Consider the following 17,764-nt stretch of genomic DNA (forward strand, 5'->3'; position numbering starts at 1 on the left):
AAGACTGATGAGATCATGCAGGTGACATCCTTGCCATGGGCGCCTGAGATGCAAAGTGCTCATTGTGGTCTTACTGGCTGAGTTCTCTTCTTGGAGGCCAAACCAAACAGGCCGTCCACCTCTGCACCGTGCAGACCTTCACAAAGCAACCAAATAAAGGGTGGCAGCTGAGCCCGTAAAAAAGATACAGCCAGCAACCTAAAAACCACAGATGTCTGTCATGGCGAAAACAACAAAAACCATGCCCAAATTCAAAAGAGTTTCTTCTTTTGAAAAGAAGTATGGGACATTTCCTACCACTGCAGTTAACCTCTGGGTCATTAGCCCTGATGTTCTGAGACACTACACAAATAAAAAGAAAGCAGTGGGAGGTCCTCTCTGCTGAATCCTATGGAAGAATCAGAGAACCTGCTCTTTTTTTTCCCTCTGCCTGTTAATGACTACTGTGCGGATGATGTAAGTAGATAGTTCTTATTCACTACACATCTGTACAAGACAGAACATACCTAAAGCACAGGAAGCGGGATGTGTGATTTCATTCTAATAAGCAAGTCGCTATCCCCACTACAGTATAACCTGACCCTCCACCGAGGGCCCTTCACACACTTTTCTGGAAGAGACCATCCCTTGGGCTCACCATACCTTGGTCTGTTTTCCAAAACATGACTCCATGCATCTGCCCTGACACTCCGATGCCCCCAACTCTCCGGAGCTGCTGAGGGGGCAGTGCAGCCAAGCACTCATTTAGGGCTCCGATGATCTTGCTCACATCCTGCTCCCGTCCCTGAGAACAGAACAGAACACAGTGGCCAGGGGCAGATGAAAAGGCAGGGAAAGGAGGCAGGCCTCAGGGATTTCCTGGGTAGAGGCTGCCCAGCTCATCCTACCAAGGTCACTTCCAGCTTCAGGATGAGAGGTAGAGCTGAGGGTTCCCCAGCAGGGCCTGGAGTAGAAATAAGGGAGGTAGGGGCCCACTCCCAGGTGAGGCGCTGCTAAAGATGAGGCTCCACCGTGGGTCAGCTTGAACTTAGTAAAGCACTGCGCCATGATATCAATAGAAAAAGAGATAGGGTCTTATGCGAGGTAGATAGGATGGTAGAGTTGGAGAACCCAGCATGGAGAAGCCTGGCCGGAAAGGTGTGGCCAAGATAGGCCCCAGGGACTTCCCCTCAGGAGCTCCCTATCTTCATTTACTCAGGCTTCAGTTCGTCCATCTGGAAAACACTTTCTGAGTGCCATGAGGGGCAGGCCCTGATTCTGAAACCTGTACGAATAAACCAGACTGTCTCCATTTTGTGAGAACTGATGCCATCTTGGGCCTTCTGCTCTCTCCCGTGCTCAAGTGACCTTAATCAGCCCTGAGCAGGAATTTCTCTTTACATCAAGTCACCTATAAATTCTTACCTGGAGTGGTTGTTACAACAGTTTAACTAAGATAATACCCTATGCCTGTCATCCCTGGTTGGTGCCGCATTGACACCACTGGCCTTTGTTAATGGAAAAAGTTAACAATGTTGAACGAGGGGGCAGTCATGTCCCCAACCAGGTGACTTGTTCCCCCATCCCCAGGTTTTCAAAACCCTGTTGTCCAGCTCTTTTGCTGTACCTTTAAGAAGTCCCAGCTTACTGTGGGACAGGGCAGGCTATGCAGCTAGGAATGTGTGTGTGGATTGTTGTCTGCCTGGTTCTGCCTCCTCAGGTCTGTTAAGTTACTCTCCGATAATAAACTTCTGTTAAATCCTCTATGGGATTGCTTGCTTTGTTCTTAAGTATCAAAGGTTCATCTAACAAAAGCAAAACCCGCAGAGGAAATGTGGGCAAGGCCCAGAGAACATGTCCAGCACAACACCAACAGGGCTGGGCTGTGTGAGGGAGTGCTGGGAGACAAGGGTGGAAACCAGACAGGCTGGAACCTCCAGCCACAGGGTGAAGGCTCTTCCTAAAGATAATGGGAAGCTCCCAAGGCTTCCAAGTGAGATAGGATCATCTTCAGAGCTGTGTTGTCCAAAGATTGATGGGGCAATGGTGTAAGCTATGAAGGACCAGAGTGACTCCATTTTTACAGGTGACTCCATTTTGTTAAACCCACCTTACTGAGAATTGTCGCCATTTTAAGGAGATAAGCCAATCCGTAGGAGAAGGTCATGAGACCATTGCCCCACTGGGGCTGACCAACGAGAAAAACAAAAGAAATACCAGAGACCTGAATTAACTTTCTTGCCCAAGACCAATCAGTAAAAGACAACTATGCTTCTTGTAATCTACAGCCAATGTATAGCTGCCTGAGTGCATTCCTCAGCACCCCTCGACCTCCCCACACCAATAGCCTTAAAAAATCCAGCCCAACTAACACCGGGCTCTCGACTCTGATCCGCTGTGTCGGTGATGATTGAGTCCTGGCTCGAGCTCAAATAAAAGCAACCCTTGTGTGCTTGCATCAGAATCGGCTCCTTGGTGGTCTTTTGAGAATTTCATGACAGGGGCACAACAGCTACAGGGAGAGAGGCTGATAGTGTAGTGAGAGTCCTCAGGTGGAAGAGAGATTAAAGAACATCAGGACCACCATCTCTTTCTGGTTAGCCTTTTCTTCTGGCTTCCTCCTTCCTTAAAGACCTCTCTAGGCAGAATAACCTTGAAAAAGAAAGTCAAGGGACCAGCAGATGGCATAATTGTTATGTCACTGGACTCCCATGTAGTCGACTGCAGTTTGAGTCCCAGACCCAGTGGCTTAAAACTCATGCCAGGAGCATGTGCATGTGTGCCCACAATCCCAAGAGGAAAATGGAGGAGAAGGGATTGCGGTGTGGCCATCTTCCTGGAGCATGATTTTTTGCTTTCAATCTCTCTTTCTCTGTCTCTCCAGTGAGCACACGCATCCTAGCAAAAATCTCTAAAAATAAATAAATAAAAGACAAAGTCAGGAAATAAGTAGAATCTAATCAAACACCATTAATATCTGTAACAGTTAAGGGGGTCCTGGAAGACAAGAATATGAAAAGAACGCAGGCTGTGCACAAGTTCAAAGCACTTTGGAGTCAAACAGGGAAAAAGCAAATGAACTGACAGTTTAAAGCTAAAGAAATGTCAGATGGGAGCAAGCAGTATATTCAAATGAGTGGCAGTTACAGATTCAAAAATAGGCAATGACGTGACAGACCTCAGAAATCTGGGCCCTGTGATGGTCCCTTCTTTTAAATTATAAAGTCCCTGTTAGAGACTATAAATAGGACCCCAGTGTCCCATCCCATCCTAGCAAATGCCTCTAATCAGTCAGAAATCACAGTAAACCAAAAGGGCCACTACAAAATAGTCACTTGGGTAAACAATCCAAACGACACCATTGTTTTCTTGATGAAAAAGTAAATTTCAAAGTGGAAACATCCAATATTAAATATTGGGTCACCAGGAACGCCATGACACATTTTTGCATAGAAAAATACAAAAAATACATCACGAGTAAAAAAGCTCACGGTCTAGAAAAAGCATCTGAAGACAAAATCATCGAGTCCTTTGCTCTGTCCAGGGAATACCGCTGTCTCCTCCTTGGAACAAACCCCTCATTCACCATCAGCCTGCTGGACTCAGGGACATTTCTTGGCTCCTAAAAAGCATGAACAAAGGAACAGAAAGGAGGCAGGAGGGGTGGAATGGGGGAAGAAGGAGTGAAGGGAGGAGCACAGAGCATTCTCCTGAGGCGGCTCAGACCTTAACAAGGATTCTGCAGGGCAGACAAGGGCCAAACCGGCAGGGCAGTGAGAGACAGGCACACAGGAGGCTCATGCTACCCATGATCCCCAGAGAGGCAGAAAGAAAACAACAGGAAAAGAAAGAAGGAAGCAAGGAAGACACAATTGTTTAGACTTGCACTATCTAATGTGGCAGTCATTAGTCATTTACAGCTAGTCTGAACTGAGATGTGTTGTAAGGATAAAATACACACCAGAATTCAGATTTAGTATGAGAAAAAGAACGTACACTATCTCATTAATACATTTCTATCATTGCATGCTGAAATAATGTGTCAGATACATTGAGACAAATATGCATTAGAATCTATTTCACTGGGACCAGCAGATGGCATATTGGCTATGTCACTGGACTCCCATGTGGTCGACTGTGGTTCATGTCCCGGACCCAGTGGCTTAAACTCACACTGGGCACGTGTGCATGTGTGCCCAAGATCCCGAAAGGCAAATGGAGGACAAGAGATTGTGGCATGGCCATCCCCCCAGGGGGTGATTTCTAGCTTTCTGTCTATCTCTCTCTTGCTGGTGAGTGCACATGTCCTATAGCATAAACCTCTCCAAAAAAAAAGTAATTTCCAAGTAGGTTCTCACCCATTTCTTTTTTCTTTTTTTTTTTTTTTTTTTTTTTTTTTTGATATAGGGAATATGCACTCATCAAAGAGAGAAAGAAAGAAAGTGAGAAAGGCCCTTGGGGAAATGACCACACTGAAAACCCTTCTCCAATATCCTCTCAGGAACTGGGGTACGCACAGACATGTGCCCAGCATATTTTTCAAGCCATCGCATCCAGGATTCAAACCATGCAGTCAGCCATGTGGGATCCAGCTGCCCTAACCAACATGCCACCTAGCTGGCCCACTTTTACTTCTTTTAATCTGCCTACTAGGAAAATGGAAAATTACACACATTTCTATTGGACAGTGCTGATTTCAAGAGTCCCCTCATGGCCATCAGCTGGTGTACCATCCCAGGACAGAGGAGCTGCTGTTTAAAATGGACCCAGAGTGGGTGAGTTGTGTGGGTGGAGACAGTGGAGGAGGGACGCAGGCCAGATGGGTGTGAAGACAAGAAGGCAGTGTTCAGTAGTGAGCTCCAGTCTTAGGAGTGAGTGGGATCAGCTCTCAGACACATAAAGGGCATTCCCACAGTGTAACAGGAAAGGCGTGACCCTTGATCCTTGGTTCAGAACTTTAGCCAGTCGACATCCAAATCAAATCCTAGGTCCTTAGAAGTGAAGGAAAAGTGTCTGGAAACTCACCCAACCCTACTTGCTCATGTCCCCTTCAACAGCTGACGAAAGTGAAGTCCAGAGAGGAAAAATAAACAACTGGAAAAGGGTTACAGAGTATCCCTCAAAAACCTTTAGTTTTGAATTTCCAAATATCCAAAAACCTGATCTTCCATAAAGCTGCCAGACTTGACGTTGTCATACAAAGGACCTAGGTTGAGTGAAAAGTCTGGCCATGAGCAAAGAACCCAGCTATGGGCCATTACTATAGCGCAGTAGCTCTCACTTAGAAGTGATTTGGGGCCGAAGCTTTATCTGCATTTACAGCCACTCCCCATTGCTTGCATTACCTCCTGCGCTCTATCCAACTGCAGCATTAGATTCTCACAGAAGCCCCAGATGGAAACTTCTAGTTGCAGGAAAACAAGCCCAGGGCTCCCATCGATTCTGCATTATGGTGAGTTGTGTCATCATTTCATTATATGTTACAATGAAATAACAATAGAAATGAAGTGCACCACAAATGTAAGGCATGTGCTTGACTTATCCCAAACCACCACCACCCCCATCTGTGGAACAATTGTCACTGGTGCCAAAAAGATTGGGAACCACTGCCCTAGGGGACATCTGGCAATGGGGAGATGTGTTTGTTGTCACATCTAGGGGAGAGTAGGTGTTATTGGCATCTAGTGGGTTGAGGCTGGGATGCTGCTAAACAACCTACTATGCACAAGATGGCTGGCCACAACAAAGGATTCTGAGCCCAAATGTCAACAGTGCTAAGGTTGAGAAACCGCTACAGATGAAATCTAGCCGTCCTGTTTGTTCCAGAGCACAGCTCCTACATAAAGGATGCAGTGTAAGGGACTCCTGACCCCTCGTAAGCTCCCCATTAGTCAAGCATGGCATATGGGTGTGCCTGAAAGCAGAAGACAGACTGCTGAGCACTGGAGAAAAGTTAGGGAAAGTTGTTTTCAAGAGGGGCTCAATTTGCCCAGACCCACCTTCCTATAATCCAGTTCCGCTGCTCATCCCCAGGGTCAGCGCCAACTTGCTCCATGTCATAGTCCATGAAAGTGAAATCATCGCACCCTGCTGCCCCAACCAAACGAATTTTGAAAGCCTCCATCAAAATGCAAAATGCCCTGGGAACCAGCAGTTAGCGTAATGGCTATGTCGCTGGACTCCCACGTAGTCGACCGCGGTTCGTGTCCCGGACCCGGTGGCTTAAAACTCATGCTGGGCGCGTGTGCGTGCGTGCCCAAGATCCTGAGAGGAGAATGGAGGAGAAGGGATTGCGGCGTGACCATCCCCCCTGGGGGGTGATTTCTCGCTTTCTGTCTCTATGTCTCTCTCTGTCTGTCTGGCGAGCGCACGCACCCTACAGTGAAAATCTCTCCAAAAAAAAAAAAATGCAAAATGCCCTGAAACCTTCCTCCTCTGAAGTGCTTTGGAGCAGGATGGATTCTGAACTGTAAACAACTGAGTCCCACAGATGTGGCAAAAGTTTATAAAAAACGAAGTTCTTAGGAATGGTGCTTGGTTCAGGAAATCAAAGTTTGTGGCTGAAATGGGGTCTTACAAGCAATCTACTTCAACTCAGAGGAAAACAAGCTGAGGCCTAGGACACAGACAAGGTTACACAGAAAGTTCCTTAGTATTAATTTCTATGGACAATTAACTGAACACAGAGCTACCTTTTTCAGAGAATTAAAGGACTGACATCCCTTGACCCCTCCCACATCTCCCATTGTCCTGAAATCCTCCATCTCTATCTCTCATATGCCACTAAGTGCAGTACATAATTATCAACTTGATCCTTTTTAAAAACTTTTTAACTGATCTCTCTCTCAGTGTCTTTCTAGCCTTTCAATCCCTTCCCTTCCAGGTGCCTCTGCCTTTGGAGGAGGAGGAGGGGACTTCTGCTGACCAAGTGTGTAAGTTTCTCAGCCCACACTCTACTTCCGTAGAATGAGAGAAAAGTGGTGAGGCCCGATCCTGGAACCGATTTCCTGAGAAAACTCAAGACTCTGCCCTGGGGAACAAACTGAATCCTGAACTTGAGGGCACAGGGCAGATGGGAGGGGCAGACAGCAGCAAGAGTGGGGAGGGAAAAAGGCCTGAGGTCATTCCGTACACACAGGACGTCAGGGTACAGATGGAGGGCAGAGAGCACGGGGACCCCTAAGGAGGCAGAGGGGGGATGTGATGGCAGCAGGCACGAAAGCTCCTGGGAGAAGACCTAACAGATCCCGCAAAGCCATAGCAGGCAGGGACCCCTGGAGGAGACCGGGCAGGCGAGGTCAGACCGGATAGGACAGTGAAGAGACTTCTCTGAGGGAGTAGGCTATCAGAGAGGCCTCCCTAGAGGAGGAAGAGGGTTGTCAAGGATCCTCCTAGAGGCGGCGCGGCTCACTCCCCGGGGCCCCGCCCGCCGCGCTCTCGGCCGCTGCCTCTGCTCGCGCCGCCCGGGCACAGCTGGCCAGTACCACGAACCCAGACGGGTCACCGGGCGCGGCCTCCAACAAGGCAGCCTTCACAGACGTGGTGCCCAGGTCGATGCCGAGAATGACGGACCGGGAAGCCATGGCCGCGAACACCCACGCTCTTGGGTTCTGGGCTAAAGGACCTACCTCCTATACGCTCCACCCCGGGACGGGGCAGGGGCGGGGCCTCGCCTGCGGGTTTTTCCGCCACACACAACATGGCGGCCTCTCGTCTTCCCATTGGTAGACCCCTAGCGGCAGAATCCGACTATAGGTGGAGAGGCGGAGGAAGGCGGGACCTGAACGGCCACGCCCCCCGAGATCGAGGTTCGCCGAGGGGATTGCTGTTGGAGCTTCGGTCACGGTGGGAGCTTCGAGACCCTCTGGGCTCCTAAAAGTGGCTCAATCGTCACTCACAACCGAGATCCGAGAGCCTCTGGGTCCTATAAGTGACTCGATCCTCTCTCGCAATCGCACCCCTATCCCAGCCAAAGCTCCCGCTCCCGCCGCCCCGCCCCTGCCCAGTTCTGTCCTGTGAGACTGGTGAAAACTACAATTCCCAGCGTGCACCGCGCCGCGATCTGGACTCAATAAATCAGGTGGCTCAGGTCAGGTGACAGCCGGCCCGCCCTCACACCAAGTCAAGCTGGCGGGGGATCTCGGTGCATTCCGGAGCGGTACCTGGCGCAAGGTTCCCGCGTCGCCGTCCGCCGAGCCTGAGAGGCTCACAGGTGAGAACCGGCGCGGCCCCGACAGCCTCCCCGATTTCCCGAGAGGACTCCCTTTGAGGCCTAGAGACCAGCCCCGCAAAATCGGTGGGCAGCCTCCCGCGGATCCAGCCCTCGTCAGGCTCGCCTGGGTTCCATTCTCTGTCAGTCCCGTCCTCGCGACACCAGACAGCCCACCGTCAGGTTAAAGGGTCTGAGGGCAGTGAACCAAGGCAGGGACACTGAGCTGCCGGGGCGGTATGGGTGGCCCTGGCCAGTGTGGTTCTGAGCCCCTTCCCGCCTCCTGTTAGATAGCTGCCTTTATCTGGGTTGGAGAGTTTGCAGATTGCTTTGGACAGGCAAGGCGCTGAGAGGACCATGGTAGGAAGCTCTTGTTGACGTGCTGAGTGCTGGCTCCCCAAGGACTGGTGGGACGAGACCCCACCCTGTGCTCCTGGTTTTCAGACTGGAGGAAGAAAGGACACCTGGGCCCTGCCCTTTTCAATAACATAGAGGAAAATAACAACATGTGCTTTGTGGTAGCTTGCCAGGTGCCCTAGGCAGTAGTGGGTTGTTTCTCAACCTTTCTATCCTCATCAATTCGCCTCCCCACTTGAGAATGTAATACCATTGATACACTTTGTATTTGTTCCTGTACTGTGGCTTCTTTGGAAGGCCACAGACCTTTGAAATATCCAGGATTGTTCACTCCCGCCTCCCCAAGACCCAGTTTTAACCTCAGTTCAGAATGCATACTTTAAATCTCATCTCATTTCCATCTTCTGAGGTAGCTATCACTATCTCTGTTTTCCTATTAGAAAATTGAAGCTTGGGGAGGTTACATAGCACCCTGAGGTCACACACTAATAAGTGGAGGAGCCCAGGTTCAAATCTATGTAATCTCTCTCCAGGGCACACAATCCTGCCACTTTCTGTGCCGACTCTTTAAGTGGAAGACCAGAGAAGTTCCAGATTGAGGAGCAGGTGACAGAGCTAACGCAGCTGGCAGGGCGAGCTCCCTGCCACAGGAAACTCCCTACCCCAGGTTGCTCCTGGAAGGGCATCGTGGCGGTCTGAGACACTTCTTTACACAAGTGACATTTGAACACAGCCTAAAAGACAGAACTTACACAGGAGGGAGACCAGCAAATGACAGAATGGTTATGTCACTGGACTCCCGCACAGTCGACTGTAGTTCAAGGCCTGGACCTGGTGGCTTAAAACTCACACTGGGCCTGTGTGCGTGCCCAAGACCCCAAGAGGAGAATGGAAGAGAAGGGACTGTGGCATGGCTATCCCCCCTGGGGGGTGATTTCTTGCTTTCTGTCTGTCTCTGTCTCACACGCACACGCACCCTATAGCAAAAATTTCTCTTAAAAAAAGAACTTACACAGGAGAAAGGTGGTAAAAAAAAAAAAGTGTACAAATACCCATTTCTATCTCATTGCTTTCGTAAGTCACTAGTTGTGGTGTACAATATCAATCTGATCCTTTTACAAAGCATTTAAGTTGACCTATCTCATTGTCTTTCTGTTCTGATGTCTTCCCTCCAGAGTGTCTCAGCCTTAGAGGCAGAAGGACTTCTGCTGACCAAATATTTGAGTTTCTCAGTCCACAGTCTGCTTGTGGGGCATGAGAGAAGAGCCGGTTAGGCCTGATTCTGCTTCTGCTTTCTGGAGGAAAACCTAGATTCTGCCCTTGGGAACAAGCTAAACCTTGAATTTGCAGGCCCAGGACAGATGCAGGAGCCGAGAGCAGCAAGAGCGAGAGGGAGGCCCATGGTCACTCCCTTAACACAGGCTACCAGAGGACAGAGGGCAGAGAGCACAGAGACCCAGTGCCAGGGCAAGGCCCCTAGGGAAGCTAGGTGGGAAACCTCCTGGGCCCAGAGCTGACATATCAGACACGGGGGCAGCTGGCAGGACCCATGGAGGAGATGCAAGTGAGGTCAGACAGGCTGGGGCAAGTAAGGGGACTGCTTGCGAAGGGCACAGGGGAAGTGTTAGGAGGCTCATGGCAGCTTTGGGGGAAACTGAAACTAGAGTAGAAGCAGAGATGTTTCCACGCAGACTGCTCTCCACAGTTCACAGGAACTCCCAGAGGCTGTCAGGGCGGGAGGCCTGAGTACTACACACCACGGCGGAATGTAGAGACCAAGTTACAGAAGTCCATGCTGACCTGCCCTATCCTGACCCGCAGCATGGTGGGGTCATGGGTGGCCAGCACCCTGTCTCCCTCACTAAACCAGCCAACTGATCTGGGGCCTCTCCCTCCCAGAGTCCCCACTGTGAGTGATCCCTGCCAGTCCTGGAGAGGTGACACTGCTCAGATGAAAAAGTCTTAGTCAGGGTTCAGCTGGTGCCATGAGCCCTCAGACTCTTACCCAGAAGTAAATGAAATTCATTTCCTTAAAGCTTACAGACTCACTAAGGCAAACATCTGATCGTAATTTCAATAACTTTGCAGCGGTGGAGGGGGGGACCTCTAAGTCAATATAACTGCATTCTTTCTTTCTGTTAACTAGGTTGCAAAAAAAGCAGTTGAAGAGGGAAACTTTCAGCCTTTTGTTCACTTCCTCAGTGAGACTTTACTCAACCCACCCAGCTTCTCTGAGCCCGTTTCCCCACATAGCAAAGGCAGCCAGGTCCTTCTGCAGTCCTTTTTCCTGAGGTTGTGATGCAAAGCCCGTGAGGTCAGAGGTGTGAAGTGGAAGTCCTTTATGAGCTGTCCATCCCATGGTTCCAGGTGGCAGGTCGTGGCCACCTGGAGCTGAGCTGGTTCTACCCTAACACGGATTTCTCTTGCTGTTTGTTTTCTTCCTAGTTCTCGGAACTTGGGGAACATGATCAGGAATTGGCTGATTATTTTTATCCTCTCTCTGCTGAAGCTCATAGAGAAATGTGGTAAGTTTATAAATGGGTCGTCCACTTCATAAAGAGGGAAATGGTGGCTGCAGAGTGAGTCATCTGGCCTGCCTGTCGTCGAGGGAGTTGGACTACCCAGACCATGCTGCCCCGTGGCCAGTCGGCCACTGCAGTGGTCGAGCAGGCCCCACTCTGGGGTCCAGGAGTCTTCCAAAGAGCCAGATGGTTCCACAAATAATTGGCCTTCTGCCCAGGGTCGCTCTTACCTACTCTGTATCACTATAGTCAGTTCTTAAAGTCAGATTGTAGAGCCCCAACAGTCTGAGACAGCATCTGGAAAGAATGGCTTACACCTCTGCCCGGCAGACCTGGCAGAGAGAGTTGTGGGTCCTGGGAGATAAGGGGGCCACCTTGTTGTCCCTGGTTCTGCCTTGCACAGATACCCGAGGAGTCTGCCAGGCATTTTCTTGTGAGATGAGAAAACTTTTCCTTTTTTCTTTTTTTTAGAGAGAGATTTTTTGCTATAGGGTACATATGCTCACTGGAGAGACAGAGAGACAGACAGACAAAGAGCAAAAAATCATCCCCCAGAGGGGATGGCCACACCACTGTCCCTTCTCCACTCTCCTCTCAGGATCTTGGGTGTGCACACACACACACACACACACACACACACACTGCGTGAGTTTTAAGCCATCGGGTCTGGGACTTGAACTGCAGTCGACTACATGGGAGTCCAATGACGTAACCATTACGCCATCTGCTGGTCCTGAGAAAATCCTTCCTTTAGGGAGAGGCTGAGGAACCCAGTACAGCAGCCCCTGTAGGGTTAGGGGCCACCCAGAACGCAGGCTGGTATTAGGGTTTGCTCATCCTTGTAGGAGGACTGACCTTCAGAGCAGGCCCCTCAAGGCCTGTGTCACTTTAGCAATTATCCCACTGACAATAATAATTCTGGAATGAATTATTATCCATGAATACCTGTGTTTACTATTCCAAGGATGCCAGGCCCATTATTTTCATCATTAGTTTAGCTGTTATCAAAAATTAAATACATCTTAGATCCCCAACAAAAGGTAACAGATGACCTTACAATACAAATCCTGCAGAGGTGCCGAGATCCATGCCCAGTGGTGTGCCCATCCAGTTATCTGCCTCTGGATTACTGAGTGATCATCTGATCGTCCCCTTCAAGCATGTGAAACAATCTGTCCTGTTACTTTGCAGACACACCTTATAGATAAGCAGTTTCCCAGACAGGAAAGCAAGGTCCTTCAGGCCCAGTGTTTCTCAACACAAATTCCAGAGCCCCACTCCAACCCTGCCAGATCATATTCTGTGGGCCTAAGACCAGAGTGTGTTTTGTGTGTGCAAGTGTGCAGTGTGCACGTGTGTTTTACATGCACATGCATGCGTTGAAGTTAGCGTTAGTGATGCTCATGCACTCCCCTAGGAAAGAACAGAAAGTCTAGTTGCTGCTACTCCAGTTATACAGAGGGAAACTGAGGCCCAGGAAGGAGCGGTTTCCCTAAAATCACAGGGCTAGAAAGTAACGAAGCTGAGGCACAGGTAGGAGCCTGCTTCCATTGTATAACTTTGCCTCCTCTCTTGAATGTTATTTTAGTTCAGTTTAGTTTTTGCTATAGTGTGTGTGCTTGCCAGAGACAGAGAGAAAAAGAGAGAGAAGGTAAGAAAGCAATGCCTAAGGGGATGGCCATATCACGATCCCCCACCCCCTTCGTTCTTCTCTCAGGATTCAGGGCATGCTGGCACACGTACCCTGTGTGTTTTCAAGCCACCAGGTCCCGAACTGGAACCGTGCAGTCAGCCAAGGAGGATCCAGTCACCTTAACCACCACCTTACTACTGGCTAGCCCACCTGACTATCATTATAAAAGAGTAATAGAAGCTAGTGTACAATCATATAACTAGAGGACTAGCAGGTACTCATCTGGTAATTGTGACACAGTGTATAAAGACCCTTACCCCAGAGCAAACTTTAAAATGTGGTTCCTAGGGTATGATACCAGCTTCCTAACTGCCTCCCATCTTGGGCTACAAATATCCTGCAGCTATTATATGGTGACAATAATAGTAACTAGCAGTCATCTCACACTCGGGCCACACGGAGAGGGTATTACAAACATTACGTTTTATCTGCACAATCCCTGTGAGATGGGTCTTGTTAGTCTCTCCATTTTGCAGGTGAGGACATAAAGGCTCAGAGAGGTAAAGTACCTTACCTATGGGCACGCAGCTAGGAGGTTATCAGTCAGGATGGAACTTTAGACCCAAATAGCTCAGCTGCTAAGCACTGCTGTCTTCTGTGGTGCCAAGAGGAGAAAATGAACACTCTCTGGTCTCATTCTTTGAGAATCCACAACCTCCTCTTTTAAAATGTGAACAATGGGAGCCAGCTACTGGCAAGGTGGTTGAGGTGGCTGGATCCCACATGGCCACTGGTGCAGTTCGAGTCCCACAAAATCCTGAGAGGAGAATGGAAGAGGGGGGATTGCAGCATGGCCACTCCCTTGGGGCAATTTTCTCACTTTCTCTCTGTGTCTCTCTGGAAGCACATATGCCCTATGCAATTTTTTTTTTAATTTTTAAATTAAAAAATTAAATGCAAAGAATGTAGAAGAGCTAGGCCATGTGGATCTCTCACTCACCCTGACCACTGTCCCAACCAAGCCCTAGGGACCCAGAGAGTCCCTGTCTGGCATCACTTTTTAAATCCTTGTCCTGAGCAGTGACTTGTTCTGGGACTTGCTTATCTGGTGAGGTCCTCAGCTCTACTTAAAATTTAATAGGTGAGGGACTAGCAGATGACATAATGGTTACATCACTGGACTCCCACATGCCAACAAAGGTTCAAGTCCTGGACCTGGAGGCTTGAAATTCATACCAGGCACTTGTGCATGCGTGCCCAGAATCCCAAGAGGAGAATGGAAGAGAAGGGATTGCAGCATGGCCGTGCCCCCCGCCACCCCCGGGGGGGGGTGATTTCTTGCTTTCTGTCTTTCTGGTGAGCACATGTACCCTATAGCAAAAATCTCTTAAAAAATGTAGTAGGCTGTTCCCAGGCTACACATAATGGAGAGACCACCCTACTCTGCTCTGAGAAGCTTGACCTCTACAATGGCCATGGTGGGGACATTCTGCTCTGGGGGACCTAGCCAGGCAGGGGAGACAGAAGACCAGAGACTGTAGGAGTCCCAGCCTAGGGACTTGGAGACTCAGGGGACAGAAACTCCATCTGCATTCACTAGTGAAGGGCTGGTGTGGAGCAAGCAACTCAGATGAGGTCTGAGAGGCCCTCGGTAGCAGAGCCAGGCCCAGGAGTGTAAGCCTTGGGCTGTCTGAATCCCTTGAGGACATGAGTTCTATACCTGGACATGGGCAGGGAAGGGAGGAGAAAATTCCAGGTAGGAGTGCTGAGAAGGGGAATCAGGCAAAGAAGGTTGAACTAGCTAACTTTGACATTTCTTTCTGACTTGACCATCAAACATTTCAGATCTCAGTTCCTTAACCTCTGCCTGTTCGGTCTGGGTGGAGAGAGATGGGGCCCTCCCCGTAGCCTCTCCCCTAAGGACCATCTTCATCAGAGTTGAGCACCTGCTTGCCTGTGGGTGCTCTTCCTCATCCCAGTCTAGATTCATCATCACAACCTCTAGGCTGTACCTAACCCTGAAGGCCAAGCAGCAGGGAGCTTTGAGCCCGCTTGGGAGTTGGGATGGGCCATGCCCAGTGAACACAGGGAGTGGTCACAGAGGAGCTAGCAAAGTCTTGTTCGGTGACCAAGGTGCCCTGAACTGTTGATATTTGGCCTCCCAAGCTGGTCTTTTAAGACTCAAGGCTGTTTCCTCCCTCATCCTGGGACCCTAGTTACCCCGCTTATCCTGAGTTAACACCTTCCTGCCAAGAAGAAATCCCTGACAGTGAGACAATCTATCCTGTGCACATTCTCCCTCCAGCCCCCAGCACACAGTCAGCCCCAAGGAGGGGATCCGTGAATGGGCTGAGATAGGTTAGTCAGGGAGCCCAAAGGGCTCTTTAGAAACAGGGTAGCTGGGCCCCCATACATCTCTGAAACCGCAGGAAGGAGCTGGACCAGCTCTGCAGGGCCATTTTAGCTCCACAGAGGAGACCCCAGTGCTTTCCATCAGAAGAGGTAGGTTGAGTCCACCTTTTACAATCCCAGATCATGGTCGGAATTCTTTCATGATCATTTTTGGGCTCCATGGTCTCAAACTCAGGGTAAGTTGACCACAGACCCTCAGCACCTGACAGTGGAGGGGAAGAGAAACTACTGTGGTTCCGCATTTCCTGCCCAGACCTGAGTCTCCCTCTGGCAGCAGCTGGAGAGGGAGTGAAACGAAGCCCCTGTGTGTCTGCAGCTAGAATAGGCGTTTCAGTGAGTCAGAGCTCATGGGTTCGAATGTCAGGGGCCCTGGGCCCCATTTCGCCTCATGGGCCTGAGCGATCTGACCCAATGATTCATGTCGTTGACCCTTCCAGAGTCGACTGTCAGCCTCACGGTTCCTCCTGTGGTGAAGCTGGAAAAGGACAGCTCAGCCAACGTTAGCCTCGCCCTGGGGTAAGTCACCAGCCCCACTCGGATCCCAGGGCCAGTCAGCGCCGACCCCAGCTCGGTCCATTCCTGTTTCAGACATGGTGCTCTTGCCTCTCACCTGTAAGGCAATGAAAGAGGGGCAGTGCCGGCGCCACGGTGCCAGCCCCAGGCCGCAGAGCCAGGTCCTGGTCTGACCCCCTCACTGACTCCCTGCTGCCACTAGGAGGAAGAGGAAGGGGTGCTTCTCCCAGAGCATGAGAGGAGCCCTTGCGTGACCAGTAGTTGATGCTACACTGGAAAGTGGTCCTTTCCAAGGCTACTTGAGAGCCTGAAGGTCAAGGGGCAGGGAGCTGAGCTGCTGGCCAGCACTTCCTGCTTTTAGCAGTGACCGCATGCAATGGGTCTGCTCACGCTGTCTCATGCTCTGCCTTGGTCCGAGAGTCTTCTTTGCTGGCATCCATCGATTTAGGCACGAGAGTCTCGACCTAGTCCAGACCACACCAGAGAGCCCGCCTCTTCATTCTGCCACTTGGTCCTGCTCTTGCCCTGCAGAGGGGATTCCCTGAGATGAACATCTGGAATCCTGGCCTTTTCTCTCTACTCGCCTCCCCTTTCCTCACTTCTCCTGAGAGGGCGGATCTCAAACCAAAGCTTTGGTTTCTTCCCCCGAACCCCACCCAGCGGGCCTGCCATTCTGTCCCAGCTCCTGCTATCTCTGTACATCAACACCCAGTCATCTCACAAGTCATCCTCACACCACACGTCCCCTCTCCAGAACCCTGGATTGGCTTTCTGCTGCCTTCCTAATTAACCTAGGCCTCGAAGCTCAAATGCCAAAGTTCCTGGGCTGCTCATAGCCCGCACGTCTAACTCATCCAGTCAGAGTGCTCTGGGCTCTCCATAGACATGCTGCTCCCTCTCATTCTCTGCCTAGAACGCCCTCACTTCCTTCAGTCAGATTCTCACCTGCAGGAAAAGCCCTGCTTATACCTGACCTATCTCGGGAGCCATTCCCTAGGCAGGGATCCATGGTCTTGCCTGCCTGGGGATGCCTCATTTGTTATTCACAGGCAATATAATAAAAAATAAAAATAAGGTAGAAGATGCCTAAAGAGCAGGAATTGCACTCTTTACCCCTGAGGGCTGGGCACAAAGCACTTCCTACCCCTAAATGCTTGGTAACTGAAGGTCCCACATGAACTTCAGAGGGTTGGTTGAGATCTCAGTGTCCGACTTCTCAGCAGTAACCAGACCCTTGGTCTCCACAGGTATCCCTTAAACGCATCCTTCGTGATCACTTTTGAAATCACATTTCGTTCAAAAAATATTACTATCCTTGAGCTCCCGGATGAAGTAAGTAACCAGTCTGAGCTGATGACTAGAGAAATGCTGGGGAACAAAATACATGTTAATTAAGAACTTGTGGAAATGGGTTACCTAGGCTGCCCCTGTTCCATCATTCTAGAAATCTGTAATTTGGGCCTTCTCATCTCTTTAAGGATGAGCATTTAATGCCATGTAGTTGGAGCGAAGGTGATATTAAGAAACCTGAGGGACCAGCAGATGGCATAACGGTTACATCACTGGACTCCCACATAGTTGACTGCTGTTTGAGTCCCAGACCCAGCAGCTTGAAACTCACAATGGATGCGTGTGCATGCATGCCTAAAGTCCTGAGAGGAGAATGAAAGAGAAGGGATTGGAGCATGGCCATCCCCCCTGGGGAGTGATTTCTCATTTTCTGTCTCTTTCTCCCGTGAGTGTTCATGCCCTGTAGCAAAAATCTCTCTCTAAAAAAAAAAAAGAAAAAGAAAAAGAAAGAAAGAAAAGAAAGAAACCTGAGACAAGAGCAGTTCTGAGGATATGGAAGTTCTTACAATTATTTTTCTTTGCCAGCAAAGACATGTACTTGCCAGAGAGAGAGGTTGGGGTAGGAGAGAAAATGCTCTCCAATGGGCCATGGTCATTCTGCAGTCCTTATTCTTTCATTTCTCCATTCTGTCTGGGTTTAGTACATGTGCATACACATACCTGGTGTGTTTCTCTTTTTTTTTGGAGAGGTTTTTCGCTATAGGGCACATGCGCTCACCAGACAGACAGAGAGAGACATAGAGATAGCGAGAAATCACCCCCCAGGGGGGATGGTCACGCCGCAATCCC

The 17,764-nt window shown here is 49.8% G+C and overlaps 2 protein-coding genes across 5 annotated transcripts in view; one reads left to right on the top strand and one right to left on the bottom strand.

The window, feature by feature from the left end:
* Positions 1-7,626, bottom strand: part of SHPK (sedoheptulokinase) — a 35,282-nt gene extending 27,656 nt beyond the window's left edge. Inside the window, exons 1-2 of one of the 4 annotated variants that reach the window (XM_014583851.2) lie at positions 7,608-7,626; positions 643-784 (exon numbers count right to left, since the gene is read on the bottom strand). In XM_014583851.2, coding sequence (XP_014439337.1) covers positions 643-676 — 34 coding nt within the window. In that variant the 5' untranslated portion in view covers positions 677-784; positions 7,608-7,626. The other 3 variants (XM_027767906.1, XM_027767908.1, XM_027767907.1) reach the window with 3 other exon arrangements.
* Positions 7,627-7,780: 154 nt separating this feature from the next.
* Positions 7,781-17,764, top strand: part of CTNS (cystinosin, lysosomal cystine transporter) — a gene marked incomplete in the record, with an annotated part of 20,635 nt that continues 10,651 nt past the window's right edge. Inside the window, 4 exon segments of the mRNA XM_014583840.2 lie at positions 7,781-8,191; positions 10,991-11,070; positions 15,550-15,628; positions 16,873-16,957. Of these exon segments, the coding sequence (XP_014439326.1) occupies positions 11,010-11,070; positions 15,550-15,628; positions 16,873-16,957 (225 nt within the window).

The sequence above is a fragment of the Tupaia chinensis genome, unplaced genomic scaffold (genome assembly GCF_000334495.1).
Source record: "Tupaia chinensis unplaced genomic scaffold, TupChi_1.0 Scaffold144899_1, whole genome shotgun sequence".
NCBI lineage: Eukaryota > Metazoa > Chordata > Mammalia > Scandentia > Tupaiidae > Tupaia > Tupaia belangeri.